General features: G+C 36.1%; 4 protein-coding genes and 1 long non-coding RNA gene across 10 annotated transcripts; 3 read left to right on the forward strand and 2 right to left on the reverse strand.

The window, feature by feature from the left end:
* Positions 1–1,781: 1,781 nt before the first annotated feature.
* Positions 1,782–5,506, forward strand: LOC125192996 (F-box protein At5g07610-like). Of its 5 annotated transcripts, none has more exons than XM_089056002.1 (6): positions 1,782–1,874; positions 2,037–2,196; positions 2,355–2,513; positions 2,965–3,231; positions 3,943–5,111; positions 5,233–5,506. In XM_089056002.1, exons 5-6 carry the CDS (start codon positions 3,965–3,967, stop codon positions 5,244–5,246), a joined length of 1,161 nt encoding a protein of 386 aa, XP_088912128.1. In that variant the 5' UTR covers positions 1,782–1,874; positions 2,037–2,196; positions 2,355–2,513; positions 2,965–3,231; positions 3,943–3,964; the 3' UTR covers positions 5,247–5,506. The 5 variants fall into 5 exon arrangements, with proteins under 5 accessions (XP_088912128.1, XP_088912127.1, XP_088912130.1 ...); XM_089056001.1 differs by having other exon boundaries at positions 2,355–2,502; XM_089056004.1 differs by having other exon boundaries at positions 2,355–2,490; positions 3,943–5,115.
* Positions 5,507–10,012: 4,506 nt separating this feature from the next.
* Positions 10,013–11,212, reverse strand: LOC125192997 (uncharacterized). The gene is made up of 2 exons (XR_016128633.1): positions 10,603–11,212; positions 10,013–10,513 (listed from the first exon to the last, which is right to left on the reverse strand). It is a non-coding gene; the product is annotated as an uncharacterized LOC125192997 (long non-coding RNA).
* A 1,525-nt stretch (positions 11,213–12,737) lies between these two features.
* LOC125192995 (glucose-6-phosphate 1-dehydrogenase, chloroplastic-like) lies at positions 12,738–16,026 on the forward strand. The gene is made up of 10 exons (XM_048090688.2): positions 12,738–13,000; positions 13,465–13,628; positions 13,725–13,819; positions 13,917–14,031; positions 14,382–14,587; positions 14,658–14,807; positions 14,894–15,014; positions 15,090–15,319; positions 15,403–15,603; positions 15,683–16,026. Exons 1-10 carry the CDS (start codon positions 12,781–12,783, stop codon positions 15,930–15,932), a joined length of 1,752 nt encoding a protein of 583 aa, XP_047946645.1. The 5' UTR covers positions 12,738–12,780; the 3' UTR covers positions 15,933–16,026.
* Positions 16,027–16,789: 763 nt separating this feature from the next.
* On the forward strand, positions 16,790–20,603 carry LOC125193898 (uncharacterized). Of its 2 annotated transcripts, XM_048091833.2 has the most exons (3): positions 16,790–17,147; positions 17,883–20,228; positions 20,288–20,603. In XM_048091833.2, the coding sequence occupies exon 2, from the start codon at positions 17,992–17,994 to the stop codon at positions 20,218–20,220; it is 2,229 nt and encodes a 742-aa protein (XP_047947790.2). In that variant the 5' UTR covers positions 16,790–17,147; positions 17,883–17,991; the 3' UTR covers positions 20,221–20,228; positions 20,288–20,603. The 2 variants fall into 2 exon arrangements, with proteins under 2 accessions (XP_047947790.2, XP_047947789.2); XM_048091832.2 differs by having other exon boundaries at positions 17,883–20,603.
* A 76-nt stretch (positions 20,604–20,679) lies between these two features.
* Positions 20,680–23,577, reverse strand: UGLYAH (ureidoglycine aminohydrolase). Its single transcript, XM_089056276.1, has 13 exons — positions 23,340–23,577; positions 23,125–23,241; positions 22,593–22,680; positions 22,437–22,513; positions 22,313–22,352; positions 22,141–22,207; positions 21,932–22,017; positions 21,715–21,796; positions 21,534–21,590; positions 21,418–21,456; positions 21,205–21,275; positions 21,040–21,093; positions 20,680–20,954 (listed from the first exon to the last, which is right to left on the reverse strand). Exons 1-13 carry the CDS (start codon positions 23,395–23,397, stop codon positions 20,885–20,887), a joined length of 906 nt encoding a protein of 301 aa, XP_088912402.1. The 5' UTR covers positions 23,398–23,577; the 3' UTR covers positions 20,680–20,884.
* Positions 23,578–23,844: the final 267 nt, after the last annotated feature.

A 23,844-nucleotide genomic window follows, 5' to 3' on the forward strand; every position in this document is an offset into this window, starting at 1 on the left:
TATATGATTCTAATAGTGTAGTTAATGTTTGAATTGTAAAATTGTAGTTATGATTTATGATAATAACATACATTGGCAGATTCATATAAATAGAATTAAACTATTTTCCTTGTAAGTTATATCTACTCAATATTGCTATTCTTCGACATTTTGGATTCTGAAAACGCATTCATGATATTTAAATCATAAAAATAAAGATTTGGGGCTGTATATATGTTTATGCTGTTAGTAGTGATGGAAGGCAATTAAGTTATGACTTATGTTACACCTCAATTTGTTTGTCTCCTTTAGGCATGAACATAGTTATTTGGCCAGTTTTTGTCAGATTTAGGCATTGATCAGCTGGTTTAAGGCAATAAACCTGTTGTAGCCATAATTCTGTTCTGAAAATAAAATGTCATGCTAGGGTTATGAGAAGATCAAGGGATTTAGGAATATCCAAAGCAATAAACCTGTCGTAGCCATAATCGGAGGTGACTGGTTTAGGTTTGATGACGAAAATGTAGGTTTCAAACATCTAACTTTTAGGTTTTGAATTCTTTATCTTTTTGTCCTAAAATTCTTCTTTTGTAGGTAACCAAGGTTGACGCTGAGGTCGTTCAAGAAGACATCGCTTACGTGCAACAACGATCATTGGTGCCAGGGCAACCATTAACTCTACCATTGCAGAATTATGCTCACTGCTATGATTGTTGCTTCTGCTTAAGCAATTTGGCTTGGCTGTATGGATTGCTTAAGGAAGGTATTTATAGAGTGTTTGGTTAGATAGGTATATTTTAGTATATGCTTGACTCTGAGTAGGTTTGTGTGTTCAATACATTACTTGATCCTGTCTCATCCTTTTGCTTTTGATAGAATAACAAATGTTTGAGATGTTCGTTGATTATGGTTGTTCCTTCAATGTATGGAATTGTGATGTTTTCTTTGTGCTTGTATGTTTGCAAATAAGTTATTGTCATTATGAAAGCCAATTTGTTTCTTGAAAAGAAGTTAATGTTGTTATAATTATGCGATTGATTATTGCTTATTTATTAACAAAATCATATGATATCTATTATCCATATCCATCCATACATCCATATAAGACACAGTTTTGATGATGATCACAAAAATACCATTATATATACTTTATAATAATTATATATAATTATTGTTGGCTTTTTACTACTATGATTTATTACAATAAATGCTATGTATAATTAAGTGAGAACCACCATTAAATCTCCAAATTATTTTTTTAGACTTTTCATATAAAAAAATAAGAACAAAACTCTTTTTTTACTAACCTATACTATAATTAAAGTAACGAATTCTAAAATATATGTGATTAAATACTACTTCATCTACAGATTAGCACAATAATGCTAAGTAGGTTTTGTTTTCTGTACACTACTTAATCATGTATCTTCCTTTTCTTGTTTCTATAAATAGTAGAAGAAGCCTATTAGAAGATAGACAATTTTGTGTTCGTTTTCCCTATATTCGACATCCAGTACTAACTATTAGCTATACTAAATATAACCCGTATACACACAGATTTATTTATTGCTAATAAAATGTGCGTCACTCCGTAACCAAGATTATGTTTTTTGGACCGAAGTATCTTTATGTTTTTTTTTGAATTTTGGTGGTAAGAATAATGGACATGATGTGATAAAATTTTCAAGCTATCACTTATGGGCCTGGTAGAAGCCCATAATGCACAGAAACCGAATACCCATTTAAAGCCCAATAATCAACCCATAAATCTTATACCCAGCCCGTTTAAAGCCCAATACCCGATTACCTTGTTGGCGGATCCAATCTGCGTTGAATTACAGTCGGATGGAAACCGGAGCTGATTCATCTTGTGAGGGATTTCATCGAAAATTCAGGTGATAATTTGAATTCTTTTGAACCATTATTGCTGTATACTATTTAGGCCATGATTCAGCTCGGGTTTGATTTCTGTATTGGCCGGATTTTCATATCAATTTAACCTAATTTTTGAATCGAATTAGAGCTATGATCTTGACATTTGGTTGCCCTTATGCAAGGTTTTTTGATAGATTCATGGGAGAAATGATTGTGGATGCCCTTGCAGTTGAAATGCCCAACACTAAACAGTTAATCTCAGTGTGGCACTGGCAAGTAGCCTCCAAATGCATGGAGACATTCTTGAGGAATATTCTAAGCTTGCAGTGCTTCTTCAAGCAGGTTTTTGTGCTTCAATCTCTCAGAAAAACTTTTAATTCTCGTGTTCCACTTGTTATTAAATTCATGTTTTACACTTGGTGAAGAACCACTAATTGTACTGACATTTTATTCTGCTTTCTCCTGAAAATGATGAAGCTTGTAATACTTTTTATGTTTAGGAATTCATGCTGCTTGGGTGTAGGATTGGACAGATTTGAGAACTCGGTGTAAAGAGCTGCATTTGTTGATGTCATTCTTATAACAGCATGGCCAATAGAAGGCTTCACTGAGAGCATAGGACCTCTGCTATAGAAGGTAATCAAGAAGGCGAAGTCGCGGTAATAACTCTTAATTTGAGTTTGGAATATTTTTACAAGTGAGTTGATCAATTGGAAGGGGAACCTTTTCGTTTCCATTCCAGCAATTCTTAATTATCGATCTTCCGAATAAAGTTATTTAGAATGGGATTATATGTGTTCCTCTTTTAGCATGGAAAACTAAGTGAAACACAGATTCGTGAGATTTCCACTTCTGGTATCATGTTTAATAGTACTCCATAACTTTCATTCTAATGATGCCCTTGTATACCATCTATGGAAGAAATGCTCACTCTGATGGCTGAACCAACACCCGTGTTTCTCTCATTATCATTTAATACAAAAATGTCAACGTGCTCACCTTTTCCTTTTAATAAAGAGCCAACTGTGAAAGAGAAAGATGCCATGCAACCATATTAAATGACTAAGAATGGTTTATAATTTAGTCGAACATAATTTAATTTGCATGCAGGGAACTTTATGAAACAAATCGTGTCAAACGAATAGTAATGTCCGCTGTCACGTGTTTGCCTGTGATTTGCTATTACTACGTTGCACTCGGTATTATGAGTGATTCAAAAGGAGCCGTTACAACTTGCAAAGTTGACCGCTGAGGAGATAAGTTGGGATTGCTTCATTCTTCCTTTCATTTTCCTTTCTGGTTCAGATATATGCATATTTGGTTTTCCATCACCTACTAGCTGCACAATTTAGTCTATTACAGAAGAACGAAAACAAGGTATTCACATTTGGTTTTAATTCAACAGTAAAATTGTTATGCTTTATGGTCTATTTTCCCTCTTTGTAAGTATGAAAAACTCCCAATTAGGGCCAATCTCATTTACTATCATGATTGTACAGCTTTTTCAGTATTTCTGTTCCTTTATTTAATTGATTAATGGAGTCCCGATGTTTTCTTTCACTCTGCAGATAATTTTTGTGGTTAGTCTTTAGTCTTTCTGCCAATAAAACTGTAGTTCTCTTGTTTACTTTTGTTATAGTTCATAGTTTAATGTGTTGATTCATCTATTTCTAATGACCTTCCTAAAATTTCTAATTTTAAGTCCTTGAAATGTGTTGCATTCTGAATCATTCTCTTCCAGAAAATGGTGATTTTCCTTGACTTAATTTTCTTTTGCTCGGACATAATTCTGCTACAATTTAGCATATGAGTTCGCCCGTTTGCGGTACAATCATGAAAGTAAACTCAGTTTCTTTTGCTCGGAGTAACTTTTATGAACTAAACTTAGCACCAGTTTCTCCACAACATTTAAGTTTATAGTTAGATTACTGTTTATGCGTTTTCTAATTCATTTTTTCTCTGTTATCGAAGTGAGTTATCATTTATTTAAAATTCCTAGAATTTTGATGCGAAGGGAGTTCCATTTGTTGTTATATCGTGCTGAAAATTTCTAATTTTAAGTGGCCTATGTCAACACTCTTAACACAGGAGGCTAAAGACTGCTGTTGTCATGTCTGAGATTGGGAACGAGTTCGCCCGTTTGCGGTCTGACTATGTGCCACCAATTGGACACATTGAAGAAGTTATGATCAACATTTTGTCCAGGCTTCCTGTGAAAACAGTTGTAGCGTGCAAATGTGTTGCCAAACATTGGTTGAAATTGATATCTGAACCACAATTTCCTCATTTGCAACTAAACTGGTCGAAGAAAAAACCAAAATATATCATATGTCCTTATCCTGAGGACTATGATACGATCAATCATCTATGTCTACTGGAGGAAAATGGGAAAATCATTGAAGATGTCCCCCTTTTTGGTTTTGACGAAGTTTGCTCGCCTGAGATAACTTGTTTCTTGAATGGTCTCATATGCAGTGTGAATGAAGATAGTGATGGTCTGAATGATGTGGACATCAACATTTTCAACCCGATTACTCGTGACTCCATAGTACTTCCCAGAGGAAGTCCCTCGGTAGTAATTCCATCGGTTGGGATTGGTTTTGACCCCAAGAGTAATGACTTCAAAGCATTTCGCTTCTTCTCGGATTCATCTAAAGGGGAAGATGTTAAGTATAAGTGTGAGGTATACACCTCTGGTTCTACTGCATGGCGAAGAATTTCTGAGGATGTGCAACGGCCCCAGAGTAGTCCTGTTAACCCATTCTGCCCTTACTATGCTAGTATAGCTGGAACAGTTTACTGGTTTGTATGGGCACAAGATCAATCTGGGACTCCTGTTCGTATTCTCTCAGTTGACATGAACGACAGCTTCACTGAGATCAGCCTGCCCACCCCGCTGAATGAGTGGAGTTTCTTGACTGAAATAGAGGGCTGCTTGTCAGTGGTTCACTTTAGTAATCCAGAAACAATTGCACTGAACCACCAATATGAAGATCCTTATCTTGAGATATATAAATTGGAGAACTCCCGGTGGCACTTGAGATCTAAGTCCACCATAGATCTTATCAACGTCCACAGCATCAACTCAGTTGCTGCCAGGGATACTGAAATATTCTTCATCATTAAACATGATGATGAATCCATCTGCTACCTCATCTTCGATTTTGTGGAAGAAACCTTCACGACACTTGATCTGGATGAGCAATTTGAGGGTGATTGTCCTGTTGCATTTCCATTCGTCGAAAGCCTCCTCAAGTGTAAGTAAGCATCTTATTTAATTTTACTAAACATGTGATTTTAGCTTGTTCTGTTCACAACAAGTATCGAGTTCTTTAGCAGCTAATATCCATGATTTGTGTGTTTGAAAATCATCAACAGGTAGCGGAGCTTAGGCGAGACAGTTTCTGGACTTCAGTTGCGGTGTTCGTCTTCCTTTAAGTTTGCAACTCTCTGCTTGGAATAATTTGCTGGTGGAAAGTGAAATGGAATAAGACTGTGAGGTTCCAGTATTTGAAGCCCTTTCCTTTGTGTTGTGTGTTTAATGTTAAGAATTTCTTATAAACTGAATAATCTGCATTTAAATATGAATTTAAGACTTGCAACTATGTGATGGTAAGTTGTGATGAAATCTAGTTTTTTTTGTATCTGTTAATTTCAGTGCATCACTTATTTCTTGAAAGTTGATGCATAAATATCATTTTCCTTTGGTCTTTCTGGTCCACGTCAACTGTAAATTCATTTTTCTTCTCGTGGAAAAAAAATGTGTTCCCATTTGGCATCAAAATCCAACGATAAAAACAAAATTTAAATTGTTGGAAAGTTCTGAGTTGTTTCACCATGGGACCTGGTCAAGTCACGCTATATAGAGTATACTAGTAGCTTAATGATTTTATTGAGAATTTTGTAAAAGTATTAGACATATATTTACACTCATGAATATGAAATGTTGAATATGTATGTAACGTCTAATTATCTTTAAGGAATAAGGTTGATTTCAATTTTCAATCCTATCCTAAATATTTTTACAAAATATCATCCTCAAGGATCTAAAGTAAATTAAAAATTGTCAAAATCAATAGTGTCGGGGAACTATTCTTACCTACTAAATTGAAAATTCGAAGTCTAAAACGCTGGTCCTAGTCATTTATTAGAAGGGGTGGGTCGGTTGGAGTTTTGACTATCTTTTACTACTACCATTCATCAATATTATCTTTTAAGTATTTGATAAATATAATATAAAGAAAATCAATTCGAGATAAACACAAAGCTTTTTATCATCTTTAAAATGTACATTATCTAACACACAAAATATAAACATATGAGGGTAACATTGTACTACAATAGAATATGGGGCCTAATTTGTAAGTATCGATGGGACCATTTGCATCTCTAAATTTCTAATTATACCCATTAATTATTCACGAGTTTTAATTTTAGTGACCCTTTTGAGCAATTATTATCCATTATAATAAAATCATATTTTACTATTGCTTTAATATTATTGGTTCATATAATTTTTTGCAAATACCTCCATCTACGATTAGGAATCTCATTTTTCTATTTTGATCCGTTCAAAAATGGGAGTTCCGATCATTTTTACTATAAATGTTAATACGCCTGTTCTATTAACTCATTCAACTTACGTTTCATTACAAAATAATATATATAAGTGAGGATACATATTTAACAATAGTTTTTTCTAACTTTTTTTTGTTAATATTTCTTAATGATGGACAAAGAGAGTACATCGTTCTTAATAATAAGAATAGAATAAGTGTCAAGGAAATGAATTAGAGTTCTTTGTTATAATCCACGGAATGATATTCAGTCTAAAATTCACAATTCTTCCCCTCCCTTACTATGAAATTAATAAGAGGACCATGTGAATAGACAAGAGAGATTGGAGAGTCCATCAATTAAGATATGGAGTATATGTAATATGCCCCTTCGCTTACTTACCTTGAAAAAGACTTATATAAGAACAAGAAATAATCCTTTTCTGATATACTCTTTCCGTTCATGAATAGGAGTCTCATTTCTTCATTTTGATCCGTTTGTGAATAAGAGTCTTGGTTCCTAATACCATGAATGGTAAAAAGGTCCACATTTCACTAACATATCATTTAAAATTAATATACATAAATGAGACTCATATTCCACTCACTTTCACTTTTTTTAATATTTCTTATAACTCGTGTCTGAAAGAAATGAGACTCCTATTTACGGACAAAAGGACTATCACATAAATTTGTCAAATAAATCATTCTGTATTTTTTTAAAAAAAGAAAGAAGTCTTCCCCCGAGTTATTTAATTACACCAAAAAGAAAAAGAAAAAGAAAGAAGTCTCCCCTTCCTAATCACAAGTCATTGTTTAACCCAATTTTCACTCCAAAATATACTTTATATAAACCCTTCAATATGACCTTCACCTGTCACACTTAAAATTGCTACACAATATCTTCTCTCTCCCACATATCATCATCTCTATATCTCTCTAAAAATCATGGCTCATTACAATGATCAAATCAAGAAGATGAAAAACCATTCAAATAGCTTCTTATATCTCAAGAAGATCACTCAAATCCTCCTCCCACTCTCCCTTCTCTCTCTCTTTATCTCCCACTCCTCTTTCACCTCTCTCTTTCTCCAATCCTATGACTATCTCAACTTGAATTTCAACTTCAAATTCAAACTCTTCACCTACACAACTGAGAGAAATTGCATCTTTCTCCTCTGCAATGGGATTCTTGTCTTCATCATACAGTCATCCGGCCTCATTAGCAAGATAACGCCCCTCGATTCAGGCCCGAAAATGGCAAGAACACACGATGATCATCGGGCCGAGAAAAGTGGTGTTGAAGACAGCAAGAAAAAGGGTGTTGAGAATGTAGAAATTCTTGAAGAAAAAATCAACCTTGATGCAGATTTAGCTGAGGAAGATTTGCAGGTAGAAAAATGGGATGAACATGATGATGAAGAAGAAGATGATGAAGGGTTTGATACAGAAGAATTGAAGAGGAAATGTGAAGATTTTATCAAGAAAGTAAAGATGGAGATTCAAAGTGCATGAAACAAATTCACTATTGTATAGTACTTATAATATTGTGTAACAAACGATTTTGTTCTTCAAAATTTCGAAATTGCTCGGATTTTTTATATTTTATTTCACTAGAAATAATGGAGGAAATTTCACTAGGTAGATCATGAAGATGAAATAATACAAGGGCCCCTTAAAAAGATTAATTTATGTCCATTTTTTCTTATAGGGAATTTAATACTGGTGGGGACTGATTAAGATTGATTTTGAAAAGTAGTTGAATGATATTTTTATTTTAGTGATGGGGATTGATATATTTCAATGTGAACACGCATGCCTTGTTATATATTTTTAATGTAATGCCATTCAACTCCATTAATATTAATAAAATTTGATACTAACAATATCAAATTAAGATGCCCTTACAGCCAAATTTGGTCTTAAGTTGGGATATCATTGGGTTGGAATTGTCTACCTATAGTGGGGCACTGTGAAAAAGAAATAAAATTTACTCCCTACTATATGATGACAGCATTTTAATGAGGATATTATCCATTGCCACACCTTACTATGTATCAAAGTTTTCAAGATTTTATCAAAAAAAATCAAAGTTTTCAAGACCCAATATTTAAAATTGGGCCAAAACCCTTTTTTTGTTTGATTTTCTTTTCATGTTCAAGATTGGATAAATTCTGGACCACATATAAAGGATTATACATTCGAAAAAATCATGTGTTTCATACAACAATAATACTAATACTATCAAATAAATATACAAAGCAATCGAATTCCAATTTCGGAGGCCATAATATTCTTGAATGAAAGGTGTGATTTTGCAGAGATATAATGCTTTTCTTGAAATATTATGGCTAAATTGTTGAGCAATCCGTGTTGTCATTCATCATCTTCAACCACATTTTCTTGTTTCCATAAGGAGAGTTTATGTAGTTCAAAAAAGTTGGCGATTTAAGGCCATTTCTCCAAGTAGAGTCGTCAACTGGGTCGGGAGCCCGACCCAAGCCTAGTATGGGACAGTCCAGGCCCGGCCCATCAGTGAAACGAAGCGGGTCTAGGCTGGGCTCATTGGTTGAAATGGGCATTGATTGGGTCATTGTGTAAACTCAGGCCCAAGACAATCCAAAGCTCAGCCAAGCCCATCAGAGGCCCACCTTATAATTTCGATTTTTAAAAAATATAATTAGGTAATTAACTACTAATAATTGTATATTTCTACATTTTTGCATGTCATATTTTGCATGAAACAAGTTAATCTTGTCTATATCGTTCCAATTTATTGGATGTCTCATAATGGACTCAATCTCAAACAGTAATAATCTAATATCCACTCAAGTTCCCAACCAAAATATAACGTATTTTTTTCTAATACTTTTTTTCCAAGATGTAAAAAAAGATAATTCTGAAGTTTATCTTTAAAAATATGACGTATTCAAACCTCAACATTTGATGAATAATTATAAAAATTTTAAAATTTATTAGATAGTTCATATACTCCTAGTTTTAAAAATACCACATCAACTCATAGTGTCCGGAGCTTCAATATCTAAGCATTTGTTAGACTTATCACATACAATCAATTCGTTAGAAATATTCAAGAGAATCGTGATCTAAACCCATGCGGAAGTTCTCATTAGAATGAATTGAAAGTATCTTTGCATCAACTGTCTCATTTTTTTTGCTTCACTTTCACATAACACTATACATTCTTCTTCTTGATATTCAATTCTACATTAAATAACAATGTGTATTAGAATACAAGTAATCAGGTAATATAAACATGGATTAGTGGTACTTGTACACTAACCATAGCAAAGTTTGGTAGATATGATATTCCAGTGAAAAGACTCAAACTAAATCAATCATTGAACAACAGAATTTATGGCAGTTGTCTAGCCATATTCGTTAAACCTTTTAAACCAACTTATACTTTCGGTGGCTTAGTCTCAATCGGAACATGCACACGAGCAGTAGAATGAGTACATATGGTCTGTTTGTTCTCTAATGAGTAGTAAATCAATAATAGTTGGAACAGTGACGTGACAGGTGCAAAAGCATGTGTCAGATAAGCATTTTTGTTATCTACCTCATCACCAACTTCAATATCATCATTGAACTAAAACATTGAAGAACAACACATATAACCAATGATTACAAAACTAATAAAATAGACAAATCGAAACTCTTACATATTCAAGAGCATCATGGAAGATACCGACCACAGATCTTGTAAATTAGGTCATTGAAGGTTTCTTCGTATAGTTATTTATACTATAAAAACAATTAATAAAGTGTCGAATTTGATATCAAACATGAAGAAATAGTTGTACCTAGGTCCAATGCGCCGGCCCAACCCACTTGGTTTCGGGTCTAGGCCCACTCGGGTTGGAAATTTCCAACTCTAACCCTCTACTCCCTCTGTTCCAAAGCCACTCGAAGCAGTTGTAAATATTAATGCTGTTCCAAAACTTTAACCCACTCGAGGCAGTTGACACAATATACTGTTCCAAAGCTTCCTTCAGTGAACTGCCTTTGGCCAATGTGAGTTGAAGGCCAAGGTTTTCAACTTTGGTCTTCTTAAGATACTTACATTTGTGACACTTGATCTACAATGAGTAAGTTATAAACAAAGACAAACATGAATAAAAAGTTACAAGCAAAGACTAACAAAAGATATAAGTGATAATAATATTACCTTTGAGGTGGAAAATACCCCAAAGAGTCTCCGGACCATAGTTTCTGGAGCAGCAACACCTATGGCTTCATGAGACATATCACATACTATCAATTCATTAAGAATGCTCAAAAATATTCATGGGAATCGTGATCAAAACCCATGGCGAATTTCTCATTAGAATGGATGGAAAGGATCTCTGCATTCACTGTCTCATTAGTATTTGCTACTTCAGTTATCCTTTTGAATACTACTTTCATATAGCACCGGATACAGTCTTGTTTGTCACATTCAAATGATACATTAAACAGGGATTAGAGGTATCAGAAACATGGATTATACTAGAAATCAGAAATTGGGATTAGATACACTAACCATTGCAAAATTTGTTGGACATAATCTCCCGGTAAAAAGGCTTAGAATGAATCAACCATTGGACAACAGAATTGATGAAACAATTCCTAGCCACATTCCTTAAACCTTTTATACCACCATATGCTTTTGGTGGCTTAGTCTCAACCGGAGCAGGGATACGAGAAGACTGATAGTTCTCTAATGGTAAAGCAGTGACAAGTGCAGAAGCATGAGCCAGGCTTGCATCTTTCTTATCTACTTCACACCATCTTCAATATATCATTGAACTAAAAGAGAAGAAGATCAACACATATATGATTACAAAGAGAAGATCAACACATATATGATTACAAAGTTACTCCCTCCATCCCACTTTAGGAGTCCCGGTTTACCATTTTTGGGTGTCCCACTTTAGAAGTCCCGATTGGAATTTTTTCATAAATGGTATTAGGCCCCACATTCCACTAACCTTTTTCCACTCACATTTTATTATAAAACTAATATAAAAAAGTAGGACCCACATTCCACTATCTTTTTTCACCAACTTTTCTTTACATTTCTTAAAATCCGTGCCGAACTCAACCGAGACTCCTAAAGTGGGATGGTGGGAGTAATAGGCAAATCAAAACTCTTACATATTCAAGAGCATCATGGAAGACAATGACCTCATCTTGAAAATCACCCTACAAAAGAGATGAATAAGCACTAAGCAATCATATAAAAAACAGTCCTCGGTTTTGACTTTATAGAACATAAATGACCTGTAATATAAAAATCTCAACAGTCATCGGTTTTGAGAACATAAATGACCTATAATATAAAAAATCTCAACAGTCATCGGTTTTGAGAACATAAATGACCTATAATATAAAAAATCTCAACAATCATAAGTGTTGATGCATATTATGGCAAATCATGGAGAAGTTTGGTACTGGAAATCAGTTTAAATTAGTCTTAATATATGAGAATGTGTTTGTTTATGTTTTTTTTCTTTGAAATCGATTTGAAATTGACATAGTGAAAATACATTGTAGGCTAAGGTGGAAAAATACATTGGTATTATTGGGTAAGGTGCTAGAATCTCATTTTGAGATCCAAATCAACGTCCACAGCTTCAACTCAATTGCTGCTAACCTAGGGATATTGAATTATTCTTCATTATTAGACACGAATTTGGTGGAAGAATCCTTGCAATTTGATTGATATTTGAATGGTGGAAGAATAGCTTCAAACATCTCTAGAAGATCACTCAATTACTCCTCCCACTCTGCCTTCTCTCTCTGCAATTCTAGAGAGATTTCGGAAAAAAAGGGTTATATTCGCTAACCTTTCATAATTTGACATTAATTTCGCTGACATTTCGTTATATGAGATCGAGGCATGCGTATTTTTCAGAATAAGAGATTTTTTATTTTTTATCCTTTTTTTCTTATTATTTCTCTTCCATTATTTATTAATTGACCAAATTACCCTTCACATTTTTCACGTGGATATAATCCATTGTTTGTTGTTTGGGCCACACCTTACTATGTGGAGTATCAAAGTTTTCAAGACCCGATATTTAAAATTGGCCCAAAACCCTCTTTTTGTGCTTTTGTTTGATTTTTTTTTTCATGTTCAAGATTGGATAATGTCGAAAGAGATAAATTCTGGACCTCATATAAAGGATTACTCATTTGAAAAAAATCTCATACAACAATGTTTTTCAGCAGAAAATAATACTGTACTAATACTATCAAATAAATATCCCAAGCAATCGAATTCCAAATTAGGAGGCCATAATATTCTTGAATGAAAGGTGTGATTTTGCAGAGATATAAAGCTTCCACCTGAAAAGGATATACTATGGCTAAATTGTTGAGCAATCCGTGTTGGAATTCATCATCTTCAACCACATTTTCTTGTTTCCACAATGAGAGTTTGTGTAGTTCAAAAAGTATGGCGATTTCAGGCCATTTCTCCAAGTGGGCTTCCAAGAGTTTCGCAAGAATTCAGCTTAGAAGAAGCGATTTTGAGCTAAGATCATCCAATGGGTATCCTCTTAATGCCGTTTCTTTGCAAGATGGTATGATTTCAGTGGTCTTATCTCTGTTTCTTGGTTTCTATGTGTGTCTGTGTGTTGTGTGTTGTGTGTTGAATTTTTTACTTTAAGGCTGTTTAATTGATGAATCATTCAAGCAATTTTTTTTTTTTAATTCATATAATTTCATGTGTGGTGTAATGAACACTGATGAAGTTTATGGTTTCTTAGATTTGTATGAAGAAATAGAAGCTCTATGAGCTACATTTGAATGATTCTTGATATGAATTTTGAATAGTTGTATGAGTTGTTTTAGGCATGCATGTAAAATTCAACAAAACCATAAAGGTTCTTAACAAATTATTCAAGAATTGATCACTTTAGTGTTGTGTGATTCTCTGGTAGACTTGAGCATTTGAGGTTTTTGTAGTGAATTTCAACTAGTGTGTGTTTTCTTCATCATGTTTTGTTCTGTTTCGGTTTATAACTGGTTGCTGCTGTGTATGTAGAGGGCTCAGTTGTCAATCCCCTTGCTGAAGAGCCCAATTTTTCTGATTCAGCTGAGGGGGATTATACTCTAAGCATCACAGTTGTTGGTGCATCAGGCGATCTTGCAAAGAAGAAGATCTTTCCTGCTCTTTTTGCTCTCTATTACGAGGATTGGCTACCTGAGGTGTTGTATTGGTTTCATGGTTAGAACATAGAAGTAGTATTCGGGTTCGTGTTAGTGAATAAGGCTGCTGAACTGTTCAAAACTCTATTTCTGCAGAATTTTGTCATTTTCGGGTATTCTCGGACCAAGATGAATGATGAGGAGTTGAGAAATATGATCAGCAGAACCTTGACTTGCAGGATTGATCAGAGGTTTTTCCATTTGTTTCAACAACGTTAACTTAAAACACGAATTGCTAATGTGTGATATTTCGAAGTCTAACTGTTGTTTTGTATTGTTGTTTTCCAGAGAAAACTGTGATGACAAAATGACACAGTTTCTAAAGAGGTGCTTTTACCATTCAGGTCAGTACAATTCGGAGGAACACTTCTCGGAATTGGATTGCAAACTGAAGGAAAAAGAGGTGCGGACTTCTAATTCTTGTTCCGTTGTATGCACACATGCCACAAACAATTTCTTCTAGAATATCGCTAAATGCATATAACTATGAGGAACTGTTATTACACTTATAGCTATGAACAGTTACTATGTATAAGCGTTAACCTCAGCATCTCTACCCCAGAAAACGTGGAATTTGGCAGTGTGAATCATTTATTATCAAGATTGGATGAATCAAGTTTTATCCCAAAAATCTTTTGATAATGCTGTTTTGAATATCAATCCATGTAGGCTTAATTTTATGACAGTTTTAGCTTGTGGTATGAAAAAATTGGAAATCAATGTAATAATTATGTTAATGAAATTGTTTTTCAGGGTGGTAGACTCTCGAATAGGTTGTTTTATTTATCGATTCCTCCAAACATATTTGTGGATGTGGCCCGTTGTGCTAGCACCAGAGCTTCTTCAACAACTGGATGGACAAGGGTGATTGTAGAGAAGCCGTTTGGTCGGGACTCAGAGTCTTCTAGTGAGCTGACAAGATGTCTAAAACAGTTTCTCAACGAGGACCAAATATTCCGGTATATGTTAATATCCAAGAAGAGTTACCTCGTTTTATGGAGTAGTTAACTGGGCTTGAGTTTATTGCAGAATTGATCATTATTTGGGCAAGGAGTTGGTTGAGAACCTATCAGTGCTTCGTTTCTCAAATCTTGTCTTTGAGCCTCTTTGGTCAAGAAACTACATCCGCAACGTCCAGTTCATATTCTCGGAAGATTTCGGAACAGAAGGACGGGGAGGGTGAGGCTCTTTAACATAACCTAATAGGAGTGGTTTTCACTATGAGTTCTGTTCTTGGTTGTGAAATGTCTCTTTCGTCGTTGCAGCTACTTCGACAACTATGGAATAATCCGAGACATTATGCAAAACCATCTGCTGCAAATATTAGCATTGTTTGCAATGGAGACTCCTGTCAGTTTGGATGCCGAAGACATAAGGAACGAGAAGGTATTAAAACCTTGAAAATTTGAACTGAAAGTCTGCCATCTCGAGTTTTATTTTGAGATTCTGCATTCCAATCAGGTGAAAGTTCTGCGATCAATGAAGCAGTTGCTGCTCGAAAATGTGGTTGTTGGCCAGTACAAGGGGCACAGCAAGGGTGGCAAAACGTACCTCGGGTATACAGACGATCCTACTGTACCAAATAATAGCGTTACTCCTACATTTGCTGCTGCGGCCCTCTTTATAAATAATGCTCGTTGGGATGGCGTTCCGTTCCTCATGAAAGCAGGCAAAGCCCTACACACGAGACGGTATCTAAGCCAGGATCTATTTTATCAGTACTATGTTTTGAATTGTGATATCCTCGAGATTAACTAATAATGTTTGAAATCAGAGCCGAGATTAGAGTTCAGTTCAGGCACGTTCCCGGTAATCTGTACAAGCACACCTTTGGGACAGATTTGGACTTGGCCACGAACGAGCTAGTGCTTCGTGTGCAGCCGGACGAGGCCATATATTTGAAAGTCAATAACAAGGTTCCCGGCCTTGAAATGAGACTAGACCGCAGTGATCTCAATCTTCTCTATAAAGCCAGGTAAGAAAAGATTGAATATTTATTATCCCATTTCCACATTCTAGAGTCCAAGTTTAATTATTTTGATGATGTGGGGAAGGTACACGAGAGAGATACCGGATGCTTATGAACGACTACTTCTAGACGCTATAGCAGGGGAGCGAAGACTATTCATCAGGAGTGACGAGCTAGATGCTGCATGGGCTCTTTTCACGCCGTTACTGAAGGAACTGGAAGACAGGAAAATTGCACCGGAGCTCTACCCGTACGGAAGCAGGGGACCTGTGGGAGCTCACTATCTTGCAGCGAAGCACAACGTTCGTTGGGGAGATCTTGCAGGTGAGGACTGATGAACACATCATTCCAGAGTTTGTTGCTTCTCCGATATTACTCATGTGAATTCTTCAAAGTATTTTAATGTGAAAATGTGAAATTCTTGATTCATTTTTTACCACAATATGGTGAATGTATAATGATCTACAAAGTTGTGTGTTTTTTGCAATTTATTGAGAAGAATTTCCCAATTCAAATTTGGAAACCTTTTATTTTTATTGGCTATCATGCATCACAATTCACACCACCATAACACAAGCAAAATAAGACTATTTTGTGGACGGACAAAAATAAAAAAATAAGACGAAGTAGTAATTTGGACCCTCTAGTATAAGAATCCTACGTCCACCATTGCATTACGTATGTTTGGAAATATTTGTTGGATAAGATGTAAGAGTAAGAAATATTTCATCCTTTAAATAATTACTACTTTACAACTCGTAATTAGAACACTCTGGAAATAATAGAGCATTCAAAATAAATTACTAGTCTTTTAATTTTCAACTTTACACTTCATAAATTTTATTCCATGTGTACTAGCATAAACTTGAGCCAAAATTGAGCCATAATTTTTCTGGCCCACAACTCCATGTTACTACCCAACAACCTGTTACCCCACAAAATGCTAATATTTGCAATTTATTCACTTTATTTGATTCTATTAATTTTTTATAAACCTTTACTTTTTTAAAAGTGATCAGCCATTATGTAATATTTTCAAAAATAATTAACTTAAAACACACATAATTTTCTACATATCGTGTAATAGTAAGATGAGTAGCCTTTCTAATTTTATTTTATTTTACAATTGTTAGTCAGATTGTAAATAAAATCTTCAAATGAATTAATAGTATTGATGTATCTATTATATATATTTTATAAAATTTAGTTTGGTGCGCATAAAGTCATAATGCAAAGTATGCCTCCCCAAAATTAAATACTAATAACTGTTACTTTCAGAAAACTACAATAATTATAATCGTAATTACTTGTTAATTAACCATATTGAGCAGTCATATTACAGTATTTTGGTTTCATTTAATTTATATATAATCAATTTATTTATATATATATTAACATAATTTTTTAACTGCTGCGTATAGTTGTTCTACTTCTAGTTTAAATAATCTCTCCACAGTATAATTAATTTTTATTTTTATTTTTATTATTATTTTTGGTGCTCCGATTTTTGGAGGAATCTCTGCCGTCGGCTGCCGGAATATTCTGCTGAGGTAGTTTCTGCTGGCCGCCAGCTCCGAGCTTGATCTTAAGTCAGCTTTCCTTTTCCGTTTATTTGTATTTCTTTTTTGGAAATTCAGTTGGTGGTGGTTTTGGAATGGTGCGGTGGATTTATGTTTATTCGAATCAAACCTGATTTTTGTGTAGATCCGAAGCTAATTTTGGAGGATCAGGAGATTCTGTAGTTAATTTAACCATGGATTTTTTGAATCTCGATTAGATTTCGTAATTTTCTCCATTTGTTTGATTCGTTTTTTTGGGGCTTAAAATTGCTGAACTTTCGCTGTTTCTAAGCTTAGATCTTTTGTAGTAAGAACATTGAGCTGAATTTTGCTTGATTTTGGCGCTGGGTTGAATTAAGCTTGAAATTGTTTGACTGGGCTGAATTTTGTGAAAACGTCGTTGAAGTGATGTTTGCGTGCCTTCAATTGTTTGTTTCTGTTGGTTCCAACAGTTTTCTGCGATTTCTTTTGCATGTTCTTTGCTGTGTTTGTTGCGTGAAGTGGATGATTTCAATTTACGACTGATATTTATTTATTCTGATTGGTGCTGAGTGAGTGACACAACGATTGATGCGTCTGGGTTATCTAGTTTAGCTTGAGCAGTGGAGGACTTTATTTATTTTTAAATTTTTGTTGATTTGATTTTTTAAAGTTTAATCATCGTGATATTATTATGTGTACAGCTGAAATTTAAATGTTGTATGATCTGTTTTTCATTTTCGGCAGCAAGCAGTCACTGTTTCCGTATGGCCGTAGGATTGTCATCTGGCATATGCGGCTTGTAATTTGTAGTTTCTGTTGAGGATTTAGGCCGGTTTTGTAGTTGGAACTTGAGATGGGATCCAATACAGAGGAAGCCATTAGAGCTAAAACATTTGCCGAGAAGCAGTTTTTGGAGAAAAATTTCGTTGGAGCACAGAAGTATGCTTTGAGAGCTCAGACATTGTGTAAGGAACTGGATGGCATATCTCAGATGGTGGCCACGTTTGGAGTCTATGTGGCTTCTGATGCATTGGCTAACGGAGAACTTGACTTTTATTCAATTCTTGGAGTGGACCCATCTGTTGAGAAATCCAAATTGAAGAAGCAGTACAAGAAAATGGCAGTAATGCTACACCCTGATAAAAACAAAACTGTTGGCGCTGACGGGGCTTTCCAGCTAGTTTCTGAAGCATGGAAACTCTTATCTGATAGTGCTAATAGAAGTGCTTATGATCAACGGAGAAGTTTGTTTGCTGGGTACAGTGATCCTTCCAAGTTTTCTGCCCATGGAAGACTCGATACATTTTGGACTGTTTGTTCCTCCTGTCATGTCCAGTATGAGTATCTTAGGAAATATGTTAACAAACGGCTTTCTTGCAAAAATTGTCGTGGTGTCTTTGTTGCCGTTGAAACTGGGTTGGCCCCGCAAAATGGTACTTTCCAATATAACTATTCTTATGTGTCTGAGAATGGTTATGGTCATGGAAGCCATGGTCGTGGGGTTGCATATATACCCACTGCAACTGGTTACGGTGCACCAAATGTGGTGTCAGGACATCATACTGGATATAGATCTGAGTATGCTTCTAATATATCATTTCAGGGTACCTCAGCTGGAAACTCTGTCGGCCTCTCAGATCGCAGTGGACTGTCTTCATCTTCTTTTGCCTATTATCAAGCCAATGGAGAGGCAAGCCAGACAAAAGCTAACACCAAGCATCAGTCGGTGAAGGCCACGGGTCACATGGGATCTAACGGTTGTAATGGTCAGTACGATGCATCCAAACCCAGACGGGGGAGACCTGCCAAGAAGAGAAAAGTGGAATTAGGAATTTCGTATCCCTATGGACATGAAGAAGTTTGTGCAGATGTTCATGTAGAACCTAAGACAGCCACTGCAAATGGAATATTAAAGCCTGCTGGTAAGCTTCCCTTTGCACCACAAACGTTGACAAGGCGGAGTTCAGCTCCTGTTCCTGCAATTGATGGGAGACAGTTGTTGATTGATAAGGCAAGAACAGAAATTGGTAGGAAGCTTGAAGAGATGAAGTTGGCTGCCGAAGCAGCTGCGGTAGAAGCTGAAAAAAGAAAGGCGCTTGCCGAAGCTGCCAAATCAGCTGCTGCTAATAAATTGGAACTTAAGAGAACTGTTTCGATAACAGTTCCAGATTCTGACTTCCATGATTTTGACCTTGATAGATCTGAAGAATGCTTTAAGCCGAAGCAGATATGGGCCCTCTATGATGAAGAAGATGGGATGCCTCGCTTGTATTGTATAATTCGGGAGATCATCTCACTGAAACCATTCAAGATTTACATAAGCTACTTGAGCTCAAAATCCGACACTGAATTTGGGAGCGTAAATTGGTTGGATTGTGGTTTTACCAAATCTTGTGGGAGTTTTAGAGTGTTTCACTCTGAAACAGCGGAGCAAGTCAACATATTCTCTCATCTCCTTGCTAGGGAGAAGGCTGGTAGGGGAGGTTGTGTAAGAATATATCCAAGAAGTGGAGATATTTGGGCTGTATACCGGAACTGGTCACCGGATTGGAACAGAACAACCCCAGATGAGGTAAGACACCAGTATGAAATGGTCGAGGTTCTTGATGATTATTCTGAAGATAACGGTGTCTGTGTAGCGCCTCTGATTAAGCTGGATGGATATAAAACAGTGTACCGAAGGAACATAGACAAGGATGCTACCCGATGGATCCCAAGAAGAGAGATGCTACGGTTTTCACATCAGGTCCCATCTTGCCCCCTCAAAGTTGAAAGTGCTAACTTGCCCGAGGGTTGCTGGGATCTCGACCCTGCTGCAACCCCAGAAGAACTCCTACAAGGAGACACTGAACTCCACAACAAGAGTAGTCCAGGCCAGACAGCAAACATTTCTAAGATCCTAGAAGAACAAAATTCATCTGAAGAAAAGGTGAGCCAAAGGAAAATCTGTGCTTTGACTCCAGACAAGCACGGGACACAGGTTCCAAGCATGGAGTACGACAGAAACACTACCGAGCTCCCTCAATTAGAATGCAGAACTGAAGAAGCTCCAGCCGGACTCCCGTGTGTGGGAACAGGCTAAGAGTTGAGGTAATCTGAAACACTCCAATTTTACATATTTCAAGTTCTTCCTCACAGCTGAACTACAGGGTTGACAAACAAGAGAAGTGAAGAGAAAGTAGAAATCAAACTTGCAGGGAGAGACACAAGTGTACAGATTTAAAAACAGCCTAGATTGATCCTACTTTCCTAAAAAAGATTAGATAGTTGGAGGATTAGAAGGAATCCTTGCCTGCTCCTTTGGGAGCTGAATATCCATTCAGTAATTTGTAACCTTAATTTTAGAACTGTTCGACTCCTATAGAAATCCTTTATGTTTGACTCTTTTAAGAGACAATATGTAACCCTTGCTTTTCTCGCAATTTCTGCGAAATCTTGAGAAGTTTCTTGCACCTTTTTGATTAATTTTTCCATCTTGAAAGATTTGTTGATAAACTGTTTGTTTAAATGGTAATATAAGATGGAGTTGATGAACATGTGATAAAAGAACAAGAAAATGTAGAGTAGTAAAACATAAAACAAAATGGCTCGGAATACAAGTCGAAAACACATTACATAATAAGATTAGAGTTTAACATAAATCGAAAAATGCAGCTAACTTCCTCCACAGTTGATTGCCAGCTAGGATTCTTGAGCGAGGAAGAGGACGCAGGTCAAATGGAACGTGATGTATGGGTTGGTTGTCGTTACAGTGGGTTCCTGTTGACATCCTTGTACAATAAGTAGCGTGTCTTGGACTTGCCTAGCGCGGCATACCTGTACACGAACAACGCTCATCATGTCAGAGTCGCGTTGATAATATATTGTCTCATCAATGCAATATCATATGCTCGTTACTCACCATTGAGGCACGAATGGCGCCATCCAGATTGTGTCGCCAGCTTGAACTGGATACCTGTTCCACACAAATCACAACCCATGTTTCTGTTATAAGAAACTAACAAGTAGACACTGGTCTTTTAGAAACAAAGTTGAATATATTAATCAATATCAGATGTGCTCGTACCAGCTATCACCTAAGCGGTAGATGCCTTGCCCCTCCAGAAGTAGTAGACCGTGCTGGTTATAGTGAACTTCCTGCAAAAATGTCAAACCAGCTGTAAATCTAGCATTTCTTGAATCAGTGAATGTGTTTTAACAGAACAAGATCAGAATTTGTCTTCTTCGCCTATTATGCAACAACATGGTCCAATGATTTCTGAAGCTAAAGAAAGTGTACCTTTACGTTGAGAAATTCACCAGGTTGGAAATCCATAATCTGCCAAAACACAAGTTTAGCAAACGAGCCATGTATCACCGAATATAAGGCGTATGCTAACCTGATTTGTAACTTACATGAATGTTGAAATCGTAAGCCAAAGAGGTGGGAAGAAGCTTCCTAAGCTGAAAAACCTGGGAGAGTAGACAGAAATGTGAAACATCTCTGGTTGTAAATAATCATCGTATAAATACTGTCTTTCTGATATGTCCCAAAACAAGCTTAGATTTCAAATTTCTTTTCCTGATTACGTGTTACCTCGCCAGGAGTTTCAAGAAGGGGTTGCTCACTTGTTGAACCAATGATCTGTTCACTCGCATGATTTTCCAAGTAGTCGTACCTGGGATAAACGAGAAACTATGGCTGTTAACCTTTGATGAAAAATGAGTTATTCTTGTAAGTCCAAACGCATAATAAAAACACCATAATTAAGTCATAAACAGGGAATGGAATAGGAGAAATATCAAGAGAAAACCTTCTCTCAAGTACAACAAGCGTGGCAGCAGCACTAGAGTCCAACGAGTGTTTCAGATTCGGAGGAAGGTAAGCGTATGAATCAACCTGCGATTTTTACACAAGCAGCTGCCGAGGTTTGTATTTACATGGCTTATGCAGACAAACAGTCATTTGAAACTTTATCCAAGAAGAAAGAGCGATAGCTCATAGTTGTTTAGATTTTGATACCTCTAGATTATGCTTAGCACCCGATGCATCAGTGAGAGTCACCACACCATGAAGGACAAACACAAACCTGATTAAGCAAGCACCGTTATGCCATAGTTTTTATTAGAAGTCAAGCAAAGTTCCAAGTTGAGCATGAATCGCTATAGGAGGTTAGGAAAATTCTTAGCCAGACCTCTCGACATCCTTTAGTGGGAGTGCTGATTTTGAAAATTCTGCAGAAACAAAGCGTCAGCATTTCTTTTCTTCAGATTTTATCGAGCAAAAGATCGACTGAATAATTTACTGTTGAATTTAACCTTGCATCTTTGCCAAGTACATGGAAAAATGTGAGCCCATTGAAGGTGTGATGAGATAAGCACCCAATGTGTTACTCCTGGAAAACGGCATACAAAGATTACGAAAGCTCTGCCAACACCATCTATGAGTTGGCTGAAAAATCGATATCAACATACCACTCGGGCAAAGGGCCAAAGACATGACTTTCAGGAGTGATCAAAGCATGGTCACTCTTGTATACGCTACGTGTGAACCCCGGCAAGTCTAGAAACAGCACACACAAATCAGTCAACACTTCTCTCACGAATTCCTTCTTTTTTTCCCTCTCCTTTTCTTCTCCCAATCAAGCACTAGATTCAATAGTATGTTGATTCAACCAAAATCCCATCACAGGAACACAATACAGAAGTATATACTTTGGTGAAAAGATCATTTGACATAATTATTCGCCCTCATACAAGCATCAAAATTAATAACCAACATATTCATTAAGTCCCACAAAATAAAAAACGAAAAACAACTGTTTCAACAAAGCCAATACGATACGCATCAATCACCAAAGTGATTAGCATTTCAATTTAGTCCAAAATCTCCAAGCCCACAACCAAACACAATACAGAAAATACTATTTCCCTTTCCCCACACACAATCACATTCATCAAATATAATAATTACAAAAAAGAAACCCTTTTTCTCAATCAAACTGACCTTTAAGATGAGAGGGTGAGAGAGTTGGGTTGGTGGCCTTCCAGTAGAGTGGTTGCTCTTCCAAGATTGACGGTGAATAGCAAAACCCTTCTTGGCAGAACGAGAATCTCACAACACCTGCTTCATATCAATCCAACCTTTATCATAAAACCCCCCAAAAATATTTGGGTAAAGAATGGACAGAAAAACGAACAACGTTAGATTATCATGCATACTCTGTAAGATTAAAGCAAGGAAGATAAATTTCGCTGAAAATGCAGAGAAAGATTGCATCTTTGAAGTGTTTGTTGATTCAGAGCTGCTTCCCCACTCATTCAGTGTCTTATTTTATATGCAATCTGCTCTCTGAGGTGGAGTTGAGTTGAGTTGGTGGTGTGTTGTTTGGCTTTTCTGGCTCATGGATGCTGAGTCACCTCCGTCATGTAAAAAGATTCTGCACACACTTAATACTTCTCCCCCTTCTTTTTTTTTTTTTTTTTTTTTTTTTTTTTTTTTTGTGTTTGTTTGTTTGACCACCGGTATACCGAACTCGCCTTCGGCGGAATCCGACTAATCCTGTTCGATCAGATTTGCGGATTAAGGCCGAAAGTCTTTCGGTGGGTGGTGGGGTTTGAACCCGTGACCTCAAGGTCACCATAGCTCCGTACTGCCAACTGCTTTAATAATTTTAATAGCGTAGAGAGATAAAAAAAGAATAAAATAAAATTTAAATAAAAAGAA

Source organism: Salvia hispanica, chromosome 4 (assembly GCF_029641045.1).
Source record: "Salvia hispanica isolate PSC_SH4W2 chromosome 4, Shi_PSC_v1, whole genome shotgun sequence".
Lineage (NCBI taxonomy): Eukaryota > Viridiplantae > Streptophyta > Magnoliopsida > Lamiales > Lamiaceae > Salvia > Salvia hispanica.

Coding starts and splice junctions, on each gene's coding strand:
- LOC125192996 (XM_089056002.1), top strand. CDS start 3,965: ATGTCTGAGATTGGGAACGAGTTCGCCCGTTTGCGGTCTGACTATGTG.
- LOC125192995 (XM_048090688.2), top strand. CDS start 12,781: ATGGCTAAATTGTTGAGCAATCCGTGTTGGAATTCATCATCTTCAACC. Junction 13,820..13,916: donor ACTTGCAGGATTGATCAGAG/GTTTTTCCATTT, acceptor GTTGTTTTCCAG/AGAAAACTGTGATGACAAAA. Junction 15,320..15,402: donor AAAGCCCTACACACGAGACG/GTATCTAAGCCA, acceptor GTTTGAAATCAG/AGCCGAGATTAGAGTTCAGT.
- LOC125193898 (XM_048091832.2), top strand. CDS start 17,992: ATGGGATCCAATACAGAGGAAGCCATTAGAGCTAAAACATTTGCCGAG.
- UGLYAH (XM_089056276.1), bottom strand. CDS start 23,397: ATGCAATCTTTCTCTGCATTTTCAGCGAAATTTATCTTCCTTGCTTTA. Junction 22,514..22,592: donor TTTGGCCCTTTGCCCGAGTG/GTATGTTGATAT, acceptor GCCGTTTTCCAG/GAGTAACACATTGGGTGCTT. Junction 22,208..22,312: donor CCACTAAAGGATGTCGAGAG/GTCTGGCTAAGA, acceptor TTGCTTAATCAG/GTTTGTGTTTGTCCTTCATG.